Genomic DNA, 23,839 nt, shown 5'->3' on the forward strand with positions numbered 1-23,839 from the left:
TTATCACTGCTAAATCAAATTTCCAAAGACATTTAGTTCTGGTGAAATGTGTTAGACTGTTAAGCAGAGGTTTTAGCTAGTTTTGAAGTTACCTTCATTCCCAAGAGGTTTTCACAGAAACAGGCCTCGTTCTGTCATGTATAGGTTCGTTCCCGCCTTAAACTTCCTGATCAAGCATAGTTTTGATGTTACCTCATCAGCTGGGAGACCTGCATTCTACTTTAGTTCAAGAATGATCAAATCTGGGGCCAGGGGAGGCCAAGAGTAGCTGAAGATGAAGGGAGGGCTGGGTTTCACCTCTTTTTGGCCCAAGCTTTCATGCTGAGGAAATTGTTTCTAAGTAATGAGAGGAATCTCAGTTCTACAATCCCAGTTAGAAAGTATGGTTTCTGCAGGAAAAAGGTCCCTTAACTCATAAATCTGTGTGTAAAGATAATCTAGGGAATACACTCAGATAAAGTGTGACAATAGCGGGTAACAGAGAGGGTGCTGCTCAGTAGTGTGTAGGACGTGGGCTCTGCTTGTTTGCTTCAAGTCCTCAGAGAGGGACAGACGGGAATTCAGAACTGCACTGACTGAGGGACTGCGGACGGGAACCCTAAGGTGCTGAGATATTCTAAACAGGAGGATAAGGCGTGAAGAAAACAAGGCTGGAATCGAACAAAGGCGCCGTGGGACGGCAGGAGGCAAACCGAACCGCTCTAGGATTACTCGGAGGACTACCGCGAAAGCCTACCGCCGAGAGTCAGCTGTGCAGCAGCAGCGGGAGAAACTCCACCCCGAGGCTCCGCCCCACAGAAGCTCCGCCCCTTCAGCTCCGGACCAATAGGCGCTCGGAATATTAGCGGGTGGGAGGCGCGGCCGGGTTGCTACAGCCCGAGCTGCGCGGCGGCGGCGGCGGCGGCGGCGGCGGCGGCGGCGGCGGCGTGGTGCTGTTGGAGGAGTCTGGCGGAACTCGAGGCGGTGGCGCCATGGAGTCACTGGAAGGTGAGGAGGTGAAGGGATGCGGGCCGGGCGTCTGGGGGTGGGGTGGCTGGCAGGAGGGGCTGCCCTGGACCTCGGTACCGGGGAGGCCAGGGCAGGTCCGGAGAGATGGACCCCGCCGCTCCTCGGAGGCCCGGGGAACAGGCGGGCGCCCTGCAGCCCCAGCGCGGTCGAGTTAATGATCCTCAGGCTGCCCCTCCTCAAACAGTCTTCACCTGACGCTTCCCCACCCCGGGCCTGATGCTGGTAAACGCCTGCAAATCCCTTCCTACCATTTTCTGGTCTTGCCTGACTCCCTGAGGGTCCTGTTGGTAATCACAGCCTCCGGCCAGATTTTATTTTCTTTGCAAAGTGGACTCTCCGTTAATGTCTACCGCCTCCCCACCGCCAGCCTTTGCTGGAGGCCCGTGGTGTGTCTCCAACCTCGAGCTTCTGATACTTTTCTTGGCCACTTCCCTTGGTTTCCCTAGGTAACCGTTTTTCCATTTCTACAGCATCTTCTGTGGGAGCGATGCCAAGAGCATCTCCCAAGGAAGTGTCACTGATCAGCTTTAGAGCCGGGACAATAGATTAACCGCAGGATTTAAGGGTTTATTCACGAGGACTCTGTAAGGAAGAGCCAGCATTGATTCGTTATCTTTAGGTTTATCTTTGTGCTGTAACCACGACTCCACATTTTGCTTTGTTCCCACTTCTTTCACTTCTCTACTCTCTTTACCCATTTTATCTTGTGTAATACAGCATTCGCTTAAAAACAACAAAGGGGGGAAGAAAACCCAGCTAGCATTAGCAACAACAGTGTCAAAATTCCTTTTCAAATTGTGGTCAATCCTTCTGATGAAGAATAAGCCTGCAGAATTGCCAGATCCTATTGTCTTGATTTAGCCTTGATTTTTTTTCCCCTCTTAATTTACATAGATTCAGGTGGAATTAATAAACAGAGGCACTGAGTCCTGTGTATTGTTGCACGCTAGAGAGTAAATTGTTTCAGGTTGTGTTATGAAAGGAAAAGTAATAACTGATGACTGTCTACAGTGACCTAGGGTCACCGAAAAACAAATGTAGTAATGAGTGTGATAGTATTTCATGCTTTTGCTCCTAGGCGAAGCTCTCATAGTAAACACCTTGAGGATGATAGATAATCAAGGATTCTGATGAGTTTTCCACTTGTGAGCTTCTGCAGTATACTACGACAGATGAAGTTCTTGTTCTTTGCTTGTTTAATTTTAGGCAGATCACTCAAGTTTCCATGAAATAGGAATTGTAATGAAAGTATTCCTTACTCAAGATACTTTTGTTTAGAGAACTCCTGGAGGCAGCTTTTATTTTATTTTTTTAAAATAAATTTTCAAACGTGGTATTATAGCATAGTGGGTAGGATCATGGGTCCTGGAATTCTCATGAAATTATCATAATATACATAAAGTGCTTTAGAATAGTTGTTTTTCTGCAGATTTCTATTATTTTATTCAACATTTATAATTGAGGCAAAGATCTTCATCTGATTTTTTATTTATGTATTCTAAGCATCTAAAACAGTGTCTGACACAAAGTAGGTATTCAGTAAATATTTCTTGTTAGATAAATGACTTTATCTATGAGAGGCTCTGGGGATGCAGAAAAAAATAAAAATTCAAAGCCCTGTTCTCATGGAGTCTATGTTTTAGGGAATCTCATATTTTGGCAGTGCTAAGACATTACTATTGAAATCTTACCAAGGATGCTTTTAAAATATAACGAAAACCTATTATAATACTCAATTACATGGGTGGAGGAAAACATGAATTCTGGTGTAATATGGTATGTTATCGTGGGCATGTTTTAGGGTGCCAGCTTGTGATGTTTCATGTTAAATGGTACTTGTTCTTTACTCATTTTTTTTTAAACAAAATAAGTTGCTGTCATTAACTATGATGTGTTTAATTGTAATGAATTAGGTTAAAATATATGAAATTATTCTTGTAGGCCAAAACAGTTGAATATTGGTAACTCCAAATAGTAATGAAATAAAATTTTTTATTTTAATAAAATAAAAGCTCTAAGAGTCTTTTGTTGAAGTTAGTGCCTTTCTTTTACTCCTTTTTTAAAATTAGTCCTTGTTAGGTCATACTTTATAAAGATGAACTTTGAGTCTCAAGGTTACCATTCATTCATTCATTCATCTATGCCTTCGTTTAATAAACAGTGATACATTGGTACAGTGATAGTTAAGATAGTTCTTCCCTATTGGAAATTAAAACCTAGCACTTTGAAGGTGTCTAATGAACATTATATTACAGTAGAAAATCTTTAAGAGCTTGCTTAATATATATCATAGTAATTGAGCAAATATTATACTGCTTGGCATTAGACCCATGTGTTTAGTTGAAGCCAGTTAGCAGACTAATCTTGATTGTAAAACCAGAAAATATACGGACCCCTGAAAAATTTTATTGAAGATTATCATACTCTTTATTTTTAAAATAACTTGCATGTAGATCATATATCGCTTACATCATTTTTGGTCTTTCTGGGACTTTTATATTTCCTGGATTGTCAGGAGTTGAGCTGTTAGGTTGAACACTGTATTTCAAAATCAAATATTAAATTGTTGCTCATGATTTTGTATACTCTGTATCTGAGCACTTCTGCATTGTGTGCAATTAGAGTAAAGCCTTTAATTCCTTTTCACCTAAAGCTCGTGCCCTATAGGTATGTCTAAAGGCAATAGAAGTATTTCTAGATTTGGGAGAGTTCAGTCTCTCATAAGCTTTTCATCTGTAAAATGGAGAGATGAAAAACCCTAAGCAGATTTTATCCATATTATTTTCATTCCTTTCATAATATCTTGATAAGCAGTTATTAACAAATATGACAGAGATCAAGCTGCCTATTCCTCTTTTGGACTGCTAAAATTAGTAGATCTTAGTGTACTGCTCTCTAAAACTTGATTAGAAGTCTGATTGCTCTTTTCTAATGTAGCTCTTGATGTAGTTGAAGACAGCCATGCTGTCCCATTAGGGTTTTTTGTTTTGTTTTTCCCTAATCTAAGCAATGGTTTAACTGAATAATTCTTCATCTTTATTAATTTATCCAGATTCATTTTTTGTGTGTGTGCTGAATCTGACCCTAGGTGATTTTAATAGTCAACATATTGGACAGGTCTGTGTTTGGATTCTTTGTTTTGTTTTGTTTTTAGCTCTGTGATTTGATTAATCTGAACCTCAGTTTCCTCAGCTATAAAAAATGGAGCTACTAAATACCAATCTACCTGAACTATATTAAGAATTTAATGATGAAAACATGTATAAAGCATTTGGCAAGCCGCCTAGTACATAGGAGGCCCCCTCCTGTACTTGTTTGTTGGATGGATAAAATCACAGGACATGTGTTTGGACCTTGAGAGTGGTTCAGTATAGGTAAAACGTAGCAGGCTTGGAAGGGACTGTGGGCAATCTCACTAGATAATTATGGCAGCAGGATAGATTGGGGAAGGGAGAGGCTGGAAATACATATATGTGATAAGGATTTGAAGTAAGGCAAAAGGAGCAGAAATTGAAAGGGGTATAGATTTTGAAGATATTTCTGAGATGGAAAGATGAAATAGAACTGCTCAAAGTGAGAGGGAAAAGGAATCAAAGATAAAGCAGCTTTCTAGCTTGGACTTAGAGTTAACATTAAGATCTTTAACCAAGAGAAAGACAAGTTTGGAAGATGAGGTAATGATTTTGGCTTTAGAAGTGTTGTGTTTGTATGGTACTTGGGGCATATCTGGTGGAAAAGTTTTATAGCTACTTGTAAATATCTATCTGGAGTTTTTAGTTTAGTAGTCATCAGCATATAAGTGACAGCAAGTGGATGTGTTTGCCCAGGAAAGATATATTTAACAAAACAAAGAAAAAAACTTGTGAGGGACTGATGCTTTAGGGTTGAGCAAGAAAGGAAGTTGGAGTGGAGAACAGTCTTTAAAAAGGTTTAAAATTGTCAAGAAAGGGAATTGGGGGAGAACAAATATTTACTGAGTAATGATATGCTAGAAAAAGCCTATAGCACCTGGTATTCCTGGAGATCTAAGTACTAACTAGGTCAAACTCTGCTTAGTTGTGAAATATGAAAAACTTGGGCTTAGGAGAGAGAAATACCATTGAAGCCAAGAGAGAAAGGACTTTAAAGGCAGAAGGGATTGATCAGCAGAGTCTCATGATGTAGAAAGGTCCAGTAAGGTGATGATTCAGAATAGCGCTTTCAGTTTGACAATTAATAGATTAACAGTGATCAGTTGCCTCTGTTTCTTAAGGTCTTTACTCTAATGCCTCATTTTTTTTTAACAGTGAGTCTAAATTACTTTATTTTCAAATTTCTTCAAACATGAAGGAATTTGAGTCTATGCATTGTTCCCTGAATATAAACTCAGTTGGTTTAATATAAAGTGTTAAATGTGAAGTATTCTCGTTTCCATGCTTTCTCGATAGTATGTAATTTCAGTTTAAAATTTCTCTCTGATTCAGAGGTTATTTATGAGAGTGTTCCTTAACTTCCAAAATGTTAAGATTTTTTTTTTTGGTTAAGATGTTTTTAATCATTAGTTTTTATTTACTTTTAATTTTGTGTGTTCTATGAGTAGTCTACTTTTCAAAAAGTTTTAAAAAGTTTTCTTTGTGGTCAAATACACCATCAATTTCTCCATGTTTTATAGTCATACAAAAATGCACACTCTGAATTGGTAGGAAACAAAGTACATATAATTTTTTAAAATAAACTTATTTATTTTATTTTTGGCTGCTTTGGGTTTTCCTTGCTGCTCGCGGGCTTTCTCTAGTTGCGGTGAGTGGGGGCTACTCTTCGTTGTGGTGCGCGGGCTTCTCATTGCGGTGGCTTCTCTTGTTGCGGAGCACGGGCTCTAGGCACGCGGGCTTCAGTAGTTGTAACTCGCGGGCTCTAGAGCACATAATGCCTCCTTATTAAAGAAGCTTTCACTGATCTTACCCACTTCTCAAACACACACATAACAAAATATATAAAATGTCAGGTAGAGAAAAAAAGTGATTTTTTTTTTTTCCCCAAAGAATAGAAACTCCATAAGATCAGGGTCTTTGTTTTTTTATCACTGTTTGCCTAACTCCTAGAACAGTTCCTGTCTCATGCTAGGTGCTCAATAAATACTTGTTGAATCAACAGATGGGTCTATTTTAATATAGTGTATAATCCTGATAAAGCTTGCCTGCAGTTCAGATAGGGGGAGAATGAGAGCTAGAGAGGAGCTAGTCAGTAAATGTAAGCCAGTGTTTCAAAAAATATGATACTTGGGGCATCAGTCCTAAATACTTTTTAGGGGCAGAAAGGATTTCTGTTGGGGAAATAACAGCATACTAAATCTTTCTCTGTCTTTTTTTTTTTTTTTAAGACTGAGGAAGTTCTGTTCTAAGAAAACCTGTTTGTTTAATTTAGCATTTTCCAAACATTTGACCATGAGCAAAGGATTTGAGGGTGCTTGGTAGAAGTAGTGGAAATGACTAGTCAAGTTCAGACTGGATAGGAAGGGAAGTGCAGTCAGGAATGGGTTATCAAGAAAATGCAAGTCACTCTGAGATCAAGAAAGTGATTTAGAGGTAGATGGTAGAAGCCTGTGCTTCCGGAGGGAGCTTGTGTATTTTAAGAGTCCAGAGGTGGATCATTCTAAGTTGTTTCAGCAGTGGTTGTTTTATGCTGAACTGGAGTGCAGGCCACTAAAGTGGAGTGGAGGGTGAAGGATGCGTGCTGAGTAGGTTAAGCATGAATGTCGAAACGTTGAAATCTAGAATGAGCTGAAAAGGAATATCTTGTGAGATATTAGAGATTGTTGACCTGGAAGTAATTCGGTTTTAAAAAAGGATTGTAGGAAGAAAGTAGTAAAACAGGTGCCATGTACTTCGAAAGAGAGGTTTGTTGAGTTTTAAAGGTTGGTTTCAGATAAGCAGTGACCAGTGGTGCAGGAATAGACATGAAACACAGAGCCCAGAATTGTTCTTGATTTCCAAGATTTTTCTTTTGGAAATGTTCTCTACTATTTCTTAAGTATATACATTTTTAGAATGTCATAACTATTTTAGATAAGAGCAAATTATTTCACATCACCTGTATAATAGTATTATATAAAGATACCATTTTAAGTCTTATTATCGTGCAGAGTTTGAAATTACTCAATACAGTAACTCATAACAGAAACAACAGTATGTACAGGATAAATTTTGTAAGGAGAGGTTGGCTTCTTTAAAATTTTAGAATATTAAATACTTATTCACTTGGTTCTGTCCATCAGTTTGAGTGCTTCTTTCAACAGTGAATATCATCTCTCTCTACTGTATTTATATAAGCCGCACAATTCTCTAGCATTCGCCACTCAGGAGAAAGTAGTGGAGTTTGCCTGCATGCCCTGGAGAGTAGTATTTTTTATTTCATTGGTTGTGAAACATTTTTATATATAAGATCTCAGTTGATCCTCTTAAATTTTAAGGTAGATTGAGCGGACGTTATCTTCATTTAACAGATGTTAAACTTCAGGCTACCTATATGATTAGTCATACATTTTCTTGTAGTTCATATAGTGAAAACTTTTCCAACAAGGAGAGAGACATCATGTTCTTTGCTATAGGTCCTCACAGATTCTCAGTTCTATATATAGACAAGTGGAAGTGATTTCCTCAGCATCCTGCACACTACCTGAAACATTCATTCTACTGTCCACAATTGGTCAATTGGTTTAATCATTCTTGTATGTGACCGACTTTTTTTTTTTAAATATAACATCAGTAAGGGAGGTGTCTTATCATCATTTACTTTTCTTATTAATGTGGTCTTAAGGTAGATTTTAATTAAATAAATATGCTATATTTATTATGGCATAATAGAGGTAGAAGCGGGCCACATAGTTCATTTAATCTAACTTTCTTATTTTATGCAAGAGGAATGTGAACCTTAGGTTAAATATCTTGCCCAGCAAGTCATAGCTCTAAGCGACAGAGCTGGGACGTGAACTTAGATAGTATGAGACAAATTCCGGTGCCTTTTCTAATACACTCTCGTGTCTTTTCATGAATGCCATTAGAACAAAATGTGGTGGTGTGACTCTAAACCCTAAGCTGCTTATCATTACCTGTGGGTAGAAGTTCTTTTCAGGGGATGTTGATACCAACACACATGACATATTTTGTGGATTATAGGGTTATACTCTATAAGAGGAAACTGTAAATTTATTTATTTATTTTATTTTGAATAAAGTAATAACTTAAACATTTTTTGGTGATAATTGTTTTTAAATGTTTTCTCTTTAATGCTGTTTTCTCTTTTTTATGCCGTTTTCTCTTTTTTATGCCTTGTAGCGATAATTTTCTTTTCCTTTAAAGACAATCTGAACATGTTTGATGACCTGTAGGAATTAATCCCAGGAGTTGGATTTTATTTTATGTTAGTATTCTAGTTGCTGTTATATTAAGTTTTAAGCTTTTGTATTAAAAAAAAAGGAAGTTGATTTGGCTCTTAGATACAGTGAAGAAGTAAGTCATGTAGACTGTTGGCTTTATGAAGCAAAGATTGTGTGACTCCACCCTTGTGTCACTGTTACTTGGTACAGGCTTGGCAAGTATTGATAGTAGGTATTCAAGTAGACACATTATTTCCATGTGTTGAATTGATTTTTCTCAATAATTTTTTATAAGATTTTGCTTTGTTATCTATTTAACAAGGAAATACTGAAATATACTTTTAAGCAAGTAACATAGTGGTACTTTTCAACATTTTATATGGATACATTTTTTTTTTTTTTTTTATGGATACATTTTTAAAATATTGTTTGGAATTTAAAGGAAGACATGAAAACCATAAATAGGCAAGCCTAATAGATTATGCAGTATGTGGTATCACTTTGACAGTCGTTATGAAGACATTCTAATCGTCATATACCTAATGGATTCCATCCAGCAATTGCTTCAACTTTTTGGATAGTTAATGGAATTAAGTGATCCAGATAAATGAAGTTGCTTTGCTCTCTCTCCCTAAATAACCTCTTCTTCGCTATTGGAAAGGACAAATCAGGCAAATCTTAGTTTTGCTTTTGTAGTGTTCACAGCTTACCCGCCACCATACAGACTTTGGCCTCCATCTATCTACCAATGAAATAGTGCAGTAGAGTACTTGGAGAATGAGAGAACAAAACAATTCTTCTGTTACTGTTTGATTGCGTTCCACCAATGTCTTTTTTGATTCTCCTGATAAGTTTTCTGTGGCCTCACTAACTGCCTTGGAACAACACATTACATGAAGTCCATAATCGTACTTTTTTCATGACTTTGTTACTTCTAAAAGAAAATGTTTTTTTACTTGTCTTTCATATGATAAAAAGAATTTTAATAGAAATTCAGCAGAAGATATAAGGATATCATTTTTGTCATTTTTATGAAAATTACAGGTATGGAAATAAATTTAGGTGTGATGTTTGGCTAGATAATAAAATGACAAATTGACTTAGTTATGTAGGATCCCAAAGAATGTAGTTTGTGTGTGTGTACATGTGATGAAATTTGTTAGGTGCAAGTACATGATAGATGCATTAACTTCTGATTTTGTAAAAGTTGCAGCTACTTCTTCCTTATTTAATCAGTTGTGCCCATAAGGTCAGATTATCTCAATATGTTGGTCCAGTGAATCTTAACATAATATTATATGTATAAATTAATGAACAATTCACATAATGCGTAGTAACTAGGTGATCTTTTACTTAAAACCTAATACTTCTGTTGTCGGGGAAGACAATATTCTTTTTATTCTAGACTCCCTATTCATATCAGGAAGCCACCTCACTGATCTCCAGGGTTATTTCTTACTTTTTTTCTTTTTTTAGTTTAAAAAAATGTATTGTGGAAAACTAGACATAAAATTTACCATTTTAACCATTTTTAAGTGTACAATTCAGTGGTATTTAGTACATTCACATTGTTGTGCAAATATCATCACTATCCATCCCCAGAACGTTTACATCATCCCAAATTGTAGCACCTGGTTTTTTTGTTTGCTTTTTTTTTTTATGCTACTTTACCAAATTCATTGATTAGCTCTAGTAGTTTTCTGGTAGCATCTTTAGGATTCTCTATGTATAGTATCATGTTATCTGCAAACAGTAGCACCTGTTTTTATCTTATTTTTTCTTCCAGTTTTATATATATAATTGACATAGAGCACTGTTTAAGGTTTACAGCATACTGATTTGATTTATATACATCATGAAATGATTACCACAATAAATTTAGTGAATATCCATCATCTTATACAGATACAAAATAAAAGGAAAAAAACATTTTTTTCCTTGTGATGAGAAGCTCCTAGGATCCAATCTCTTAACTTTATATACAACATAGAACAGTGTTAATTATCTTTATCATATTGTACATTACATCTCTAGTGCTTGTTTATCTCATTACTGGAAATTTGTACCTTTTGATGATGTTCGTCCAGTTTCCCATCCTCCCCCCCCGCCCACCCCGTGTAGCCACAAATCTGATCTCTTTTTCTATGAGTTTGTTTATTAGGAAGTATATTTGACTACAAAACTATTTTTGTTCCTGGTACACAATTTAGTAATTCGATGCTTCTCTACATTTCAAAATGATCACCATGATAAGTCTAGTTATCATCTGTCACCATGCAAAGATATTACATTATTATTGACTATATTTTCCACACTGTACATTTCATACCTGTGACTCATTTATTTTGTAACTGGAAGTTTGTTTGTCTTAATCTCCCTCACCTATTTCCTCCCCCCCCCACCAACCCCTCTCCCTTGACAAACTACCTGTTTGTTCTTTCTGTCTATGACTGTGTTTCTGTTTTAAGTTTGTTCATTTGTTTTTTAAATTCCACATATAAGTGAAATTATACAGTATTTGTCTTTCTCTGTCTTACTTCACGTAGCATAATACCCTCTAGTTCCATCCATTTTGTCACAAATGATAAGATTTCATTTTTTAGGGCTGAGTAGTACTCGTGTGTGTGTGCGTGTGTGTGTGTGCGCGCGCGCACGTGTGTCATTTTCTTTATCCATTCCTCTCTGGATGAGCACTGATTCAGTCAACGCTCATATATTTTTCTAGGAATTTGTCCATATCTTCTAACTTGTCCATTTTATTGGCGTATAATTGTTCATGGTAATCTCTTATGATCCTTTGCATTTGCATGGTATTAAGTGTAACTTCACTTCCATTTCTGATTTTTTTTTAATTTGAGCCCTCTCTCTTTTTTTCTTGATGAGATTAGCTGAAGTTTTATCAATTTTGTTTAGCTTTTCAAGGAAACAGCTCTTACTTTAATTGACATTTTCTATTATTTTTAGTCTCTATTTTATTTATTTCTGCTGTATTCTTTATGATTTCTTCTACTAAGTTTGGGTTTTGTTTGTTCTTCTTTCTCTAGTTCCTTTAGGTATAAGGATAAGTTGTTTATTTGAGATTTTTCCTGTTTCCTGAGGTAGGTTTGTATTGCTATAAACTTCCCTCTTAGAACTGCTTTTGCTGAAACCTATAGATTTTGGATCATTGAGTTTTTCATTTTCATTTGTCTCCAGTTATTTTTTTGATTTCTTCTTTGATTTCTTCAGTGACCCATTGGTTGTTTAGTTCCACATGTTTATGGGGTTTTTTGCAGTTTTTTTTTTCCTTGTAGTTGATTTCTGGTCTCATAGCATGTGCCTGAAAAGTTTCTTGATATGATTTCAGTCTTCTCAAATTCACTGAGACTTGTTTTTTGGTCTACCATGTGATCTATACTGGAGAATGTTCTATGTGCACTTGAAAAGAATGTGTATTCTGATGCTTTTGGATGGAATATTCTATATTTATTAAGACCATCTGGTCTAATGTGTTGTTTAAGGCTGGTGTTTCCATATTGATTTTCTCTCTGGATGATCTGTTCATTGATGTAAGTGGGGTGTTAAAGCCCCCTACTGTTATTGTGTTGCTGTCCATTTCTCCCTTTTTGTTTGTTAATATTTGCTTTATGTCTTTAGATGCATCTATGTTGAGTGCATATATATTTACAATTGTTATAGCTTTTTCTTGGATTGATCCCTTTATTATTAGGTAAAGTCCTACTTTGTCTCTTGTTACAGTCATTGTTTTAAAGTCTACTTTGTCCGATATAAGTATTGCTATGTTGGTTTCTTTTAAATTTCCGTTTGCATGGAATACCTTTGTCCATTCCCTCACTTTCAGTCTGTGTGTTCCTTTAGATCTGGACTGAATCTCTTGATTAGCATATATACAAGTCCTGTTTTTGTATCCATTGAGCCACCCTATGTCTTTTGATTGGAGCACTCTGTGTCCATATACATTTTAAGTGTAATTGTTGATAGGTATGTACTTATTGCCATTTTGTTAATTGTTTTCAGGTTTGGTTTGTAGTTTTGTTGTTATTCCTTCTTCTTTTGCTCTCATTCCTTGTGATTTGATGACTGTCTTTAATATTATGTTTAGATTTCTTTCAGTTTTTTGTGTTTGTATCTGTTACAGATTTTTAGTTTGGTTACCAGAGGTTTATATATAGCAATCAATATATATGTGATTATTTTAAGTTGATGTCATGTCCTCTTAAGTTTGAATGTATTTTAACAACCCTGAGTTTTTACTCCCCTTCTATGTTTAATGTTTTTGACATCATAGTCTACATCTTTTGGGTATTTCTTAACTACTTATTTTGTGTATAGAAGATTTTACTAGTTTTGTCTTTTAACCTTTCTACTAGCTTTATAAGTGGTTGGTCTACTACCTTTACAGTGTATTTGCTTTTACTAATGAGATTTTTTCCTTTGGTAACTTTCATATTTCTAGTTGTGGCTTTTTCTTTTTCACTTAGAGAAGTGCCTTTTCATTTCTTGTAAAGCTGGTTTTGTGGTACTGAACTTTTTTAGCTTTTAATATTTAAAATTTATTTATTTAATTTTATTTTTGGCTGTGTTGGGTCTTGCTGTGCACGGGCTTTTCTCTAGTCACTGTAAGCAGGGGCTACTCTTATTTGTGGTGCGTAGGCTTCTCATTGCAGTGCCTTCTCTTGTTGTGGAGCATGGGCTCTAGGTGCACGGGCTTCAGTAGTTGTGGCTTGCGGGCTCTAGAGCACAGACTAAGCAGTTGTGGCACACGGGCTTAGTTGCTCCGTGGCATGTGAGATCTTAACTGGCCGAGGGCTCAAACCCATGTCCCCTGCATTGGCAGGTGGATTCTTAACCATTGTGCCACCAGGGAAGCCCCTTTTTAGCTTTTGCTTGTCTGCAAGACTCTTTATCTTATCTTTCTGAATGATAGCTTTGCTGGGTAGAGTATTCTTGGTTATAGGTTTTTTTCCTTTCATCACTTTAAATGTATCATGATATTCCCTTCTGGTCTGCAGGGTTTCTACTGAAAAGTCAGCTAATAGACTTATGGAAGTTCCCTTGTATGTAACTAGTTGCTTTTCCCTTGCTGCTTTTAATACTGTCTTTAATTTTAGCCATTTTAATTATGATGTTTTTTGGTGTGGTCGGTTTTGGGTAGATCCTGTTTGTAACTGTCTGTGCTTCTTGGGCTTGTATATCTGTTTCCTTTCCTAGGTTAGGGAAGTTTTCAGCCATTATGTCTTCAAATATGTTTTCTGCCTCCCCTTTTCCTTTTGGAACCCCTATAATGCAAATGTTAGCATGCTTAGTGTTGTCTCAAAGGTCCCTTGAACTGTCCTCATTTTTTTTTTTTCGGTACGCGGGCCTCTCACTGCTGTGGCTTTTCCCGTTGCGGAGCACAGGCTCCAGATGTGCAGGCTCAGTGGCCATGGCTCACGGGCCCAGCCGCTCCGCAGCATGTGGGATCTTCTCAGACTGGGCCATGAATCCGTGTCCCCTACATCGGCAGGTGGACTCTCAACCACTGTGCCACCAGGGAAGCCCTGTCCTCATTTTTTAAACTTTTTTTTCTCTTCAGCTTGAGTGATTTCTACTACTGTCTTTCAGCTTTCTGATCCATTCCTCCATATCATCTAATCTACTGTTGATTCCTTCTAGTATGTTTTTATTTCACTTATTGTTGTCTTCAGCTCTGTTTTGTTCTTCTTTATATTTTACAACTCTTTGTTAAGCTTCACACTGTGTTTTTCCATTGTTCTCCGAAGTTCTTTGAGCATTTTTATGATCATTACCTTGAACTCTTTATTGGGTAAGTTCCTTAGTTCCACTTCAATTCTGGTGTTTTATCTTATTCCTTTGTTTGGAACAAATTCTTCTGTCACCTCATTTGCCTAACCTGCTGTTTTTATTTCTGTGTATTTGGTAGGTTGGATACATTTCTTGATCTTGTTGAAGTGGTCTTTTATAGGAGAGGTCCTGTGCATCCCAGCAGCTCACTTCCCTTAGGGCACCAGAGCTTTATGTTCCAGGAATGTGCCCTATGTGGGTTTCATGGGCCCTTCTTTTGTGGTGGGCTGATTTCTATTGGTGGTCTAGTAGGCATGGATGGCCCCTGGTCTGATTGATTGGCAGGCTCTGCCTTTGTGGATGCTGACAGCTGCTGGTAGGTAGGGCCAGGTCACAAGGTGGCTGATTGTGAAGGCTTAGGGGTCCCTAGGCTAGTGCTGGTCCACTGGTGGGCAGAGCTGGACCCTGGTGTGGCTGGCTGAAGGTGTCTCACAGATGGTCTGCACGCTGATCAGCAGCACTGGGGCCAAGGGAGTCCAGTGATTGGTGCCTTCCCATTGGTGGGTGAGGCCAGGTTCTGGAGTTAGTGCCAGCCCTCTGGTGGGTGGAGCTGGGTCCTGGGTTCTCTGGTGGCAGGGCTGGGTCCCTAAGTGACGGGGGGAACCAAGGTGCCTATAGTCATTGCCAGCCTGCTGTTGGGTGAAGCTGTGCCCCCACAGTTAGCTGCTTGGCCTGTGGGTCCCAAGGACTGTTGCAGACTGGCTGGTGGGTAGGGCTGGGTCCTTGCACTACGAAGCTAGAAGGAGGACTCCCTAATGTTTCTTGCCAGTACGAGCATTCCTCATGGTAGAATGAGCTCCAGAAAATGGCTGCCATCAGTGTCTGTGTCCCCAGGGTGAGTCCCACATGCCTCCTCCTCTCTGGGAGGCTCTCCGAGATCAGCATGTGTGTCTGACCCCAGGCCAGTTTAAAATGACTGCTTCTGCCCTGGGTCTTGGAGCATGTAAATTTTCTGTGTGCCCTCTAACAGTGGAGTCTTTATTTCCCACAGCCCTCTGGGTCTCCCGAAAGTAAGCCCCCTGGGTCTCATCTTTTCATTGCAGGACCCCCCGTGTTGGGGAGTACAAAGTGGGGCTTGGACCCCTTGCTCCTTGGGGAAAACCTCTGCAATTGTGATTATCCTCGTGTTTGTGGGTAGCCTACCTGTGGGTGTGGGTCTTGACTGTACCATGTCTCTGCCTCTCTTACTTGTCTCATTGTGGATCCTTCTTTATATCTTTAGTTGTGGAAGATCTTTTCTGCTAGTCTTTAGGTTGTTCTCATCATGATAGTTGCTCTGTAAATAGTTGTAACTTTGTTGTGCCCATGGAAGGAGGTGAGCTCAGGGTTTTCCTACTCATCTTCTCCATTCCACTAGCCACCAATGTTATTCTTTAATGCTTTGAAGATAAATGATGTATTTAACCTTCAGATAAATTTGGTTTTTAAACTTTAGTAATTTACAAAGAGACAACCTATAAATTAAGAGACTGACAAATTGATTTGGTTAAAATAGAAGAAAACCAGATATTTCCAACATTATCAGTTTGGTTCTCCTTAAAGTATGAATTCTGTATTTGGCATTTGCCTTTTTGACCACTGATAACTTTAAGTCTTCTGCCCATTTTAATTGATGATGTTACTTATTTCAAAATGACATGACATTTTTCACGAGAACTGACAACTTACATATGAAACTAAGTGAAGACATTAAAATTTGGAAGTTTCACAGTTTGAGCCACTGAGTATATTGACTACATTCTTTTCGATTTTAGAAAATGGAAGTGTCCAAGTTGGAGAATTGTTACCTTGCAGGATTTGTGGAAGAACATTCTTTCCAGTGGCATTAGTGAGTACCTTTTTTTTTTGGAGTTTGGTAGATCTTTAATACTTCAGGACAATGGAAAGAACCTTTGGAATAATTTAAAGAGATACTGGCTAGTATTCATTGCTCAGGAGTATCAGTTCCATCTTTTTTTTTTTTTTTTTTTTTTTTTTAGCTCCGCGGCACGCGGGACCCTCCCGGACCGTGGCACGAACCCGCGTCCCTCCGCATCGGCAGGCGGACTCCCATCCACTGCGCCACCAGGGAAGCCCTCAGTTCCATCTTTGTCATTCTTCCAGAGTGCTCTCTTTCCTTCAGAGTTTGACTGGTCTTCAAAACTCCTCTCTGTTAAACTATTAAAGTGTTTTCTCCCTTTGTGGGACTATTAACAAAAATAAAACCAAAATAAACTCTTAGAAATACTGTTAGAAATAATGTATTTTTTTTTTTTTTTTTTTTTTTTTTTGGGGTATTTGGGCCTCTCACTGTTGTGGCCTCTCCCGTTGCGGAGCACAGGCTCCAGACGCGCAGGCTCAGCGACCATGGCTCACGGGCCCAGCCGCTCCGCGGCATGTGGGATCTTCCCAGATCGGGATACGAACCCGTGTCCCCTGCATCGGCAGGTGGACTGTCAACCACTGCGCCACCAGGGAAGCCCAGAAATAATGTATTTAAAGAAGCAGAAGGCTATGATGTCTGGGATTTTCTTTAAACTTTAGGAAAAAGTGCTGGGGCTGGAATAGATGAAACAAGATTGCTAAAATGTTGGTAATTGTTGAGGCAGGGATGAGTAAATGGAGCTAATTACACTATTCTGTCAATTCTTATGTATGTTTGAAATATTCCAAAGGAAAAAATATTTTCGTTAAAAGTGCACCTAAAATATATTATGCATTCTTTAGATGCTTAGTATATACAAATAGAAGCACATTTAACTGATTTTAATATAAAATCTCTAGCTAAGTAGAGAATAAGAAAGTCAATATGCCTTATTTAACTTCAAATATAAATATGTATTTATTAATATTTTGATGTGGAATAAAGATTTTTCTTTGAGTATGGGTCTGCTGATTAGAGTTTTGCTACATTTTATTTTGCATCCTCTCATTGTTTCCAGTTTTTCTTTAAAGCAGTGAGGAATTAATGACCCAAAATGTCCACCTGACTGCAGACTCCTCTTAAATATTAACAGCTTTCTTTCTTAAACCTTTCTTGCCCACGCTTAATTCATCCATTTTTTTGTTATTAATTAGCTAATTTTCAAAGCATTAAGCTGAGTTTTCACTGGGAAAATTATGCCTTTTTTTGGTCCTCATTTATGTATTTATTTAATATTTAATTAAATGATATAATCACGATAACAACTACAATTTGTATACATCAGTTTTGGGAACAGGCACTACATACTTTTGACATATACAGCTCAATGTGAGAACAGACATTCTCTAGAAAGTCGCCCATTAGCCATCCTTTTTTTTTTTTTTTAATATTTAAGAGATTTTATTCTAATAGTTACAGTTACTGTGTTTGTCAGAATGATATCCAAAAACAAGTATGTAAAACAGTGTGTATTGAAAATATTAGAGGCTCCATAACATTGAATCAGCCAGTTCTGAGGTTCCTATTTTCCCAGATAAAGTTTAGCAGCTCTGACTTGTTCATTGTTTATCAAAATACAAAAGAAAAAAAGGGCATTTAGCATCCTCTATGTTATTAGTCAACATGTTTTATTTAGGGGAAGGAGAATTACTATTTATCCAGTAGGTTAATTTGAGGTCAGTTAAGAGAGCTTCCATTATAATGTCTTTAAAATGAATATATGAATGACTGAATGAGCTGGCAGCCATATTAAAACAGCAACAACAAACCCCCATCCCCCCCACCCAAAAACTGTAGGAGTGGGACACTAGGTAGCACAAGAAAAATCCTTGGTAAAAAAAAGGTGGAAAATTTGAGTTCCAGAGAGGGGGAAGGGATGATAGTGGAGTAAGGACACAAACCTGACCACCTTGTCCTATATTCTGTGTTAACAAACTACTATTTTGTTAACTTGAGTAATCCCAACTATTATTATTATGTTAGCTTTTGTAATCCTAATGCTAATGTGTTTTCCATTTACATTCCTTTTTCTAGTATCTATTTTCAAGTATTTAGTAATAAAGGTAACTTTTTTCCCACTTCAATAGCTTTGACTTGCTTACATTAGTTTCCTTATTCTTAGCAGTGTAAAAACCAGGAGACTATTAAATAACTAAAAAAAAATTTGGGAGAGTATTTATCAATACTTTCTTGTTGTGAGAAAGATAACTTGTAACATGCGTTGCATATATTTTTTTAACAATTTTAGCTAAAACATTTCTTATTTATGGATTATTATTTATTTCATCTTTCAGGTTTTTAAACTGGGCTCAAATGACAATTTAAAGTTTTATAGTCTTTTTGTAGAAAAGAAAATGACATGTTGTATTTCCTCATCTTGACAGAAAAAACATGGACCTATTTGCCAGAAAACTGCCACTAAAAAACGGAAGACGTTTGATTCAAGCAGACAAAGAGCTGAAGGAACTGATATTCCAACAGTAAAACCTCTTAAACCTAGGGTAATTATATGACCTTGTGAACAGTATGAACCTTGCTGCTATGTGTAATGAAAAAATTATAATAGTCTATTATACTAAGATTGAAGAATAAGCAGAATTCTGTGTCATGTTCTCAGTTTAGAAGTGATCAGAAACTTGTTTATTTTGAATTTCGACAAAAGGGAGGCCAAAGTACTGTCCAACTATTACAGGGAGGTTTTTGTAGCATTGGAGAGCCAATTGCTTAGCTATAGGCTGGAAATAGCTGAGAAGTCCTCATACATTCATTGTGAGTCGTTAATTACTTCAGCTATAATTAGGTTTATGTCTCAATATGTTACACTATTACCAGTAGTGTAATCCCTGTGGTATACAAAAGGAAAGCTATTAGTTACGAACATCTTAGCATAATAAATATTATCTTGACTGATTGATTTGTCAGCATTTATCATCTTATTATGCTTTCTGGGGAAAAGTTTTATACGTTGCTCAGTTGTTCATATATGATCATTGTCAGCTTATTTTCTTCTTTCTAACTAAAAGCAATGAATCTCCTATGCTAATCTCTCCTTAATACCACCTTTCATGATATGTTATTTGCTAAGAATAAATCACATAAATGCTTTGTCCGACATAGTTTTAAAGAATTATTTCAGTGTAATAGTCAAAATTTGAGTACCTGACTTAAATAGGTTTTTGAAACAAACTACTTTCAGTGATAATAACTTTTCCCAGTGTTACAGGAAAACATTTCCCTATGGGGCAATTAATCTTACTAATAAAATCCTTTGATAACAGAAAAGTCAGTTCATCTTTGTTTTTCACTTTATGAATATTTAAGGGAAGGATGGAGAAGCTTGAATAAGGTACATAAATTATTATTTAAAGTTTCTCTTGGTAACCTGCCAGATGTATGATTGTATTAGCTTTAATTAGCTTAGATAAATTAATTAAATCTTGGTATAGCATAGTGGGTTTGAAAGCTGGCTCAAGGTTCAGACCGCCTGGATTTAACCCTGGCTCTGCTACTTTGTTGTGTTGGGTGAGTTCACACACAGAGGCCTTATTTGTATCTGTATCTGGTACATCAGAGAAGAGAACTGTTTTGTATAGCCTAGAAAGCTACCCTGGGCTGTTCTTTTCTCCCAGAAACTCTTGTAAATAGCTGTACCAGGAAAACCTAACTCATTCAATGATGGGTAATAAAAAACATTAGCTAAGCATTAATATAATAATATATATAATAATACTTTGAGAAGAAAAGGTGGATGAGAGCAGCAAAAATTAGTAATATTCACTGTGGAGCAGATGAATGTTGTGATCAGAAATCTCACTATAAAGTAAGAAACTCTAAAGAATCAGTCATCTCAAACATCTAAATCTGCTTTTATTTAGTTAAGATTTTTGCATCTATATTCATGAGAAAAGTGGCCTGTGATTTTTCTTTTCATCAGTTCTGTTGCTGTCATAGGACTAGTTGGGAGGTTGTTCTCTTGTTTTCTGTTTTTGAAAGAGTTTTTAAAAGATTGGTGCTGTTTCTTCCTTACATGTCTGCAAGTATTCAACAGTAAAGGCATCTGGGCCAGGAGTTTTCTTTGTGGGTCTTTTAAATAATAGATTCATTAAAAATAAATAAATATAAGACTATTATAATTTTTCTGTTTCTGGTATCTGTTTTGTGGTGTTTGTCAAGGATATTATCCATTTCATCTTAAATGTCCCATGTATTTACCATAAGGTTTTTTTTATAATATCTTCTTTTCCTTCTCATGTTTGTAAGAACTGTTTTCCATTCCTTGGTAATTTTTGTTTTCTCTTTTTTTCTAGATTAGTCTTGCCTTATAAGTGTTTTTAAAGAACAGTCTTTTGACTTTGTTGGCTCAACATATTCTTGATTTGAAAAACAAAGACATAATAGGAATAATCAGATATTTCAATATTATGACAAAATGAATTTCTTTGCAGCACACAAGCCAGCATTATGTTTAATGGAAAGATACTTAGAGGTAGTTCCATTAAAGTCAGGAACAAGATTAAGCTCCAACCAATACAGGAAGTGCTAGTCAGTAGAGTTAAATAATAACAAGAAATTAGTTGCATAGGAATTGGAAAAGAGGGGGTAAAACTATCATTATTAGGTGATGATATACCTGGAAAACCCAAGAGATCAACTGAAAAATTACTACAAACAATAAGAGAAATCAGTGAAGTAATGAGATGTAATGTTAATATACAGAAATTATCAGGTTTCATACTTCAACAAACAACTCCTTGAAATATAAAAATGATTAAAAGACACTTATAAAAGAACAACACAAAATATAAGATATTTAGGAATAAACCTTATAATAATGAAGGTGCAAGACTTCCACAAAGACTACTTTAAAAAACCACTGAAAGACACAAACGAACACTTCTTCAAATGGAAATATATCTCATTCTTGGATAGGTAGACTTAGCAAAATAGAGTCCTTAAGTTCCTTAAGTTGTTTATGAATGTAATGTTTAATTTTTCTGGTTAAAATGTAGTTTAAAAAAATAGACAAGCTGAATCTAAAGTTCATATGGAAAAATACACGTATAAGAATAACCAGAAAAGATTGAAAGAAAAGCAGAATAAAGTAGGTTTACCTTAATGGATATTAAAATATTATTATAAAATCTCAATATTTAAAACACAGGTACTGACACACATAGTCAGAACAGTGCAACAGAGAATTCAGAAATAGACCCAAATGCCAAAGAGAATATGAGAAAGGTGTTCTCTCAATTCACTGGGGAGAAAAGTTAATAAAGGATGGTGAGATAACCACATAGCCATGTTAAAAAAACAGAAAGTAGAGTCCATATGTCATAAATCAGGATAAATTCCAAATGAATAAACAATTTAAGAATGGTTCTAGGTAGAAACATGGAAAATTTTTATTTTACCTTGGTGTGAGGTTGGGCCTTGCTAACTGAATGCAAATCTGGAGACTATAAAAGGAAAAGTAAGTTAAACTACATTTAAAAATAATTCTGCATATCGGAAGACCCTTAAACAAGGTTAAAAGAGATGTATTGTGGGGGGAGGGGTGGGGCTAGTCTCCTATAAAGAATTACTAGAAATTGTTAAAAAAAAAAAAAAGCCAATAACCCAATACATACGTTGACCAGGCTTATAAACAGTTCACAGAAAAGACAATACAAGTGATTCTTTATGATATGAAAAGATGTTTGCTCTCATTATAGGAAAAAAAGCAGTTAAAACCACAGAGAGAACTATTTTTCACCTCTCTAATCAGTTAAAAAACCAGAAGTTTAGTATCATACTACGTTGGAGAAACTATGGGAAAATAAGGAAATACACTCTTAGTGGTGGCTTAAGTGTTTGTAACACCTATAGGAGGCAATTTAGCAGTGTCTGTCACAATTAAAATTGTATTTTAAAAATTGCATATAATTTAGTTGCCTAAAATTTCTTTTCACAATTATAAATTTGGGAGGGAGATCATTTAAGGACTCCTGATGAGGGAACATTTAAAATAATATGGTGTTTTCTTGAGTTTTATTTTAATTTATTGAAAATTGTTTTGAAACTGTTTTTTGTTTGTTTTTTTAATTTGTTTGCAGCCCGAACCACCAAAGAAGCCATCTAATTGGAGGAGGAAGCATGAAGAGTTCATAGCCACCATAAGAGCAGCTAAAGGCCTTGGTCAGGCCCTTAAAGAGGGTGGCAAACTTCCTCCCCCTCCTCCACCTTCTTATGATCCTGGTATATGTCATATTGTTGACAGAAATTGTTCGTGTGGGAAAGAAATATCGATAGTATTGATAGATTTCTTATAAATTTTAAGATATTAAACTTGTAATAATTGAACCTAATGAAGCATGATCTTTAAAGTTTTCCTACAAAATAATGGTGACAATCCAGGCATTTAGGCTTATAAAGACACATCAGTGTTGGACATAGAAATGCATTATCTTTTTATCTCAATACTTTATAAAGCATTTAATATCATTTAAAAATTATGGTAGTAACTATTAAATGTTTATTGCAGGAAATTTTTTTTTTTTTTTTTTTTTTGATACGCGGGCCTCTCACTGTTGTGGCCTCTCCCGTTGTGGAGCACAGGCTCCGGACGCGCAGGCTCAGTGGCCATGGCTCACGGGCCCAGGCGCTCCGTGGCATGTGGGATCTTCCCGGACTGGGGCACGAACCCGTGTCCCCTGCATAGGCAGGTGGACTCTCAACCACTGCGCCACCAGGGAAGCCCCTCCAGGAAATATTTTAATCATGCATAATGTCTATTGAAATGTAGTCATTCAGTAAGATTCAAATAATTGTGTCGCCTGGTTCTTTGGTATCTTCTAATCTGGGAAGCGAAAAAAAATCATAATTTTGTTTCTAAAAATGTATTATTCTAGTGGGGTAACCACCATATAGACGGATATACCTAGATTATGCCCTAAATTCATGTATTTTTATGTTTTCTTCATTGGGTGGTTAAAAGTTTCTTGTTTATTGTTCCCAAAAGCAAGGCAAGATGCTGGCAGCAACATATGAGATAATTGAGATGATGAAAGATTTAAAATAGGACCATTGACATTTTGACAATGGTTAATGGAGTAGCCTCAAGAGGTAGTTATTTTAATATAACAAGTTAGCTGCATTAAAATTGTGTTAGTATTCTAAGTTGGGATTAATTTCTTAGTAAAGAGAAAGTTAGGTATGATCTTTATAAGGAGAGGTTGATAAACAATTTCTATAAAGGACCAATAGTTAATATCTTAGGTTATGCAGTCCATAAGGTCTGTTTCAACTCCTCAACTCTGCCACTGTTGCAAGAAATCAGCCACAGAAAATATGTAAATGAATGAATGTGGCAGTGTTCCAGAAACATGCACCAGGCAGGCTGGATTTGGCCCATGGGCCCTTGTTTGCCAACTCCTGTTTGAGTCTTAGTAATTAACTTTAATGCTATATTTCTGGAATGTTCCATTTGGGTTTGCATCTCTTCTATTTCTACCTTAATTTTCCCCATGAAGTTGAATTCTCTCTTTGTTTTAGAGGTATTGGTATGTTGCATCTTATTCAACACAGTTATATTTCCCATGTTTATGTTAAGTCAGAGCGGGGGCGGGGGGCAGTTCTTCAGGATAATTTGGACTTCAGAAATTTTTTGATCTCTTAGTCCTGACAGAACAACTTCTTTGTTATTAGAGATTTTAGACCTATTTCACTAGTTAGCAGGACAAATTTCTGAGATT

At 36.6% G+C, this 23,839-nt stretch overlaps 1 protein-coding gene across 1 annotated transcript in view; it reads left to right on the plus strand.

Annotated features, from left to right (window-relative positions):
- Nucleotides 1–835: 835 nt before the first annotated feature.
- Nucleotides 836–23,839, plus strand: part of ZC2HC1A (zinc finger C2HC-type containing 1A) — a 57,889-nt gene continuing 34,885 nt past the window's right edge. Inside the window, exons 1-4 of the mRNA XM_024751631.1 lie at nt 836–987; nt 15,961–16,034; nt 18,494–18,610; nt 22,202–22,343. Of these exons, the coding sequence (XP_024607399.1) occupies nt 972–987; nt 15,961–16,034; nt 18,494–18,610; nt 22,202–22,343 (349 nt within the window). The 5' untranslated portion in view covers nt 836–971. The remainder of the gene's footprint in view (nt 988–15,960; nt 16,035–18,493; nt 18,611–22,201; nt 22,344–23,839) is intronic.

The sequence above is a fragment of the Neophocaena asiaeorientalis genome, unplaced genomic scaffold (genome assembly GCF_003031525.2).
Source record: "Neophocaena asiaeorientalis asiaeorientalis breed wild unplaced genomic scaffold, Neophocaena_asiaeorientalis_V1.1 scaffold596, whole genome shotgun sequence".
Taxonomy (NCBI): Eukaryota; Metazoa; Chordata; class Mammalia; order Artiodactyla; family Phocoenidae; genus Neophocaena; species Neophocaena asiaeorientalis.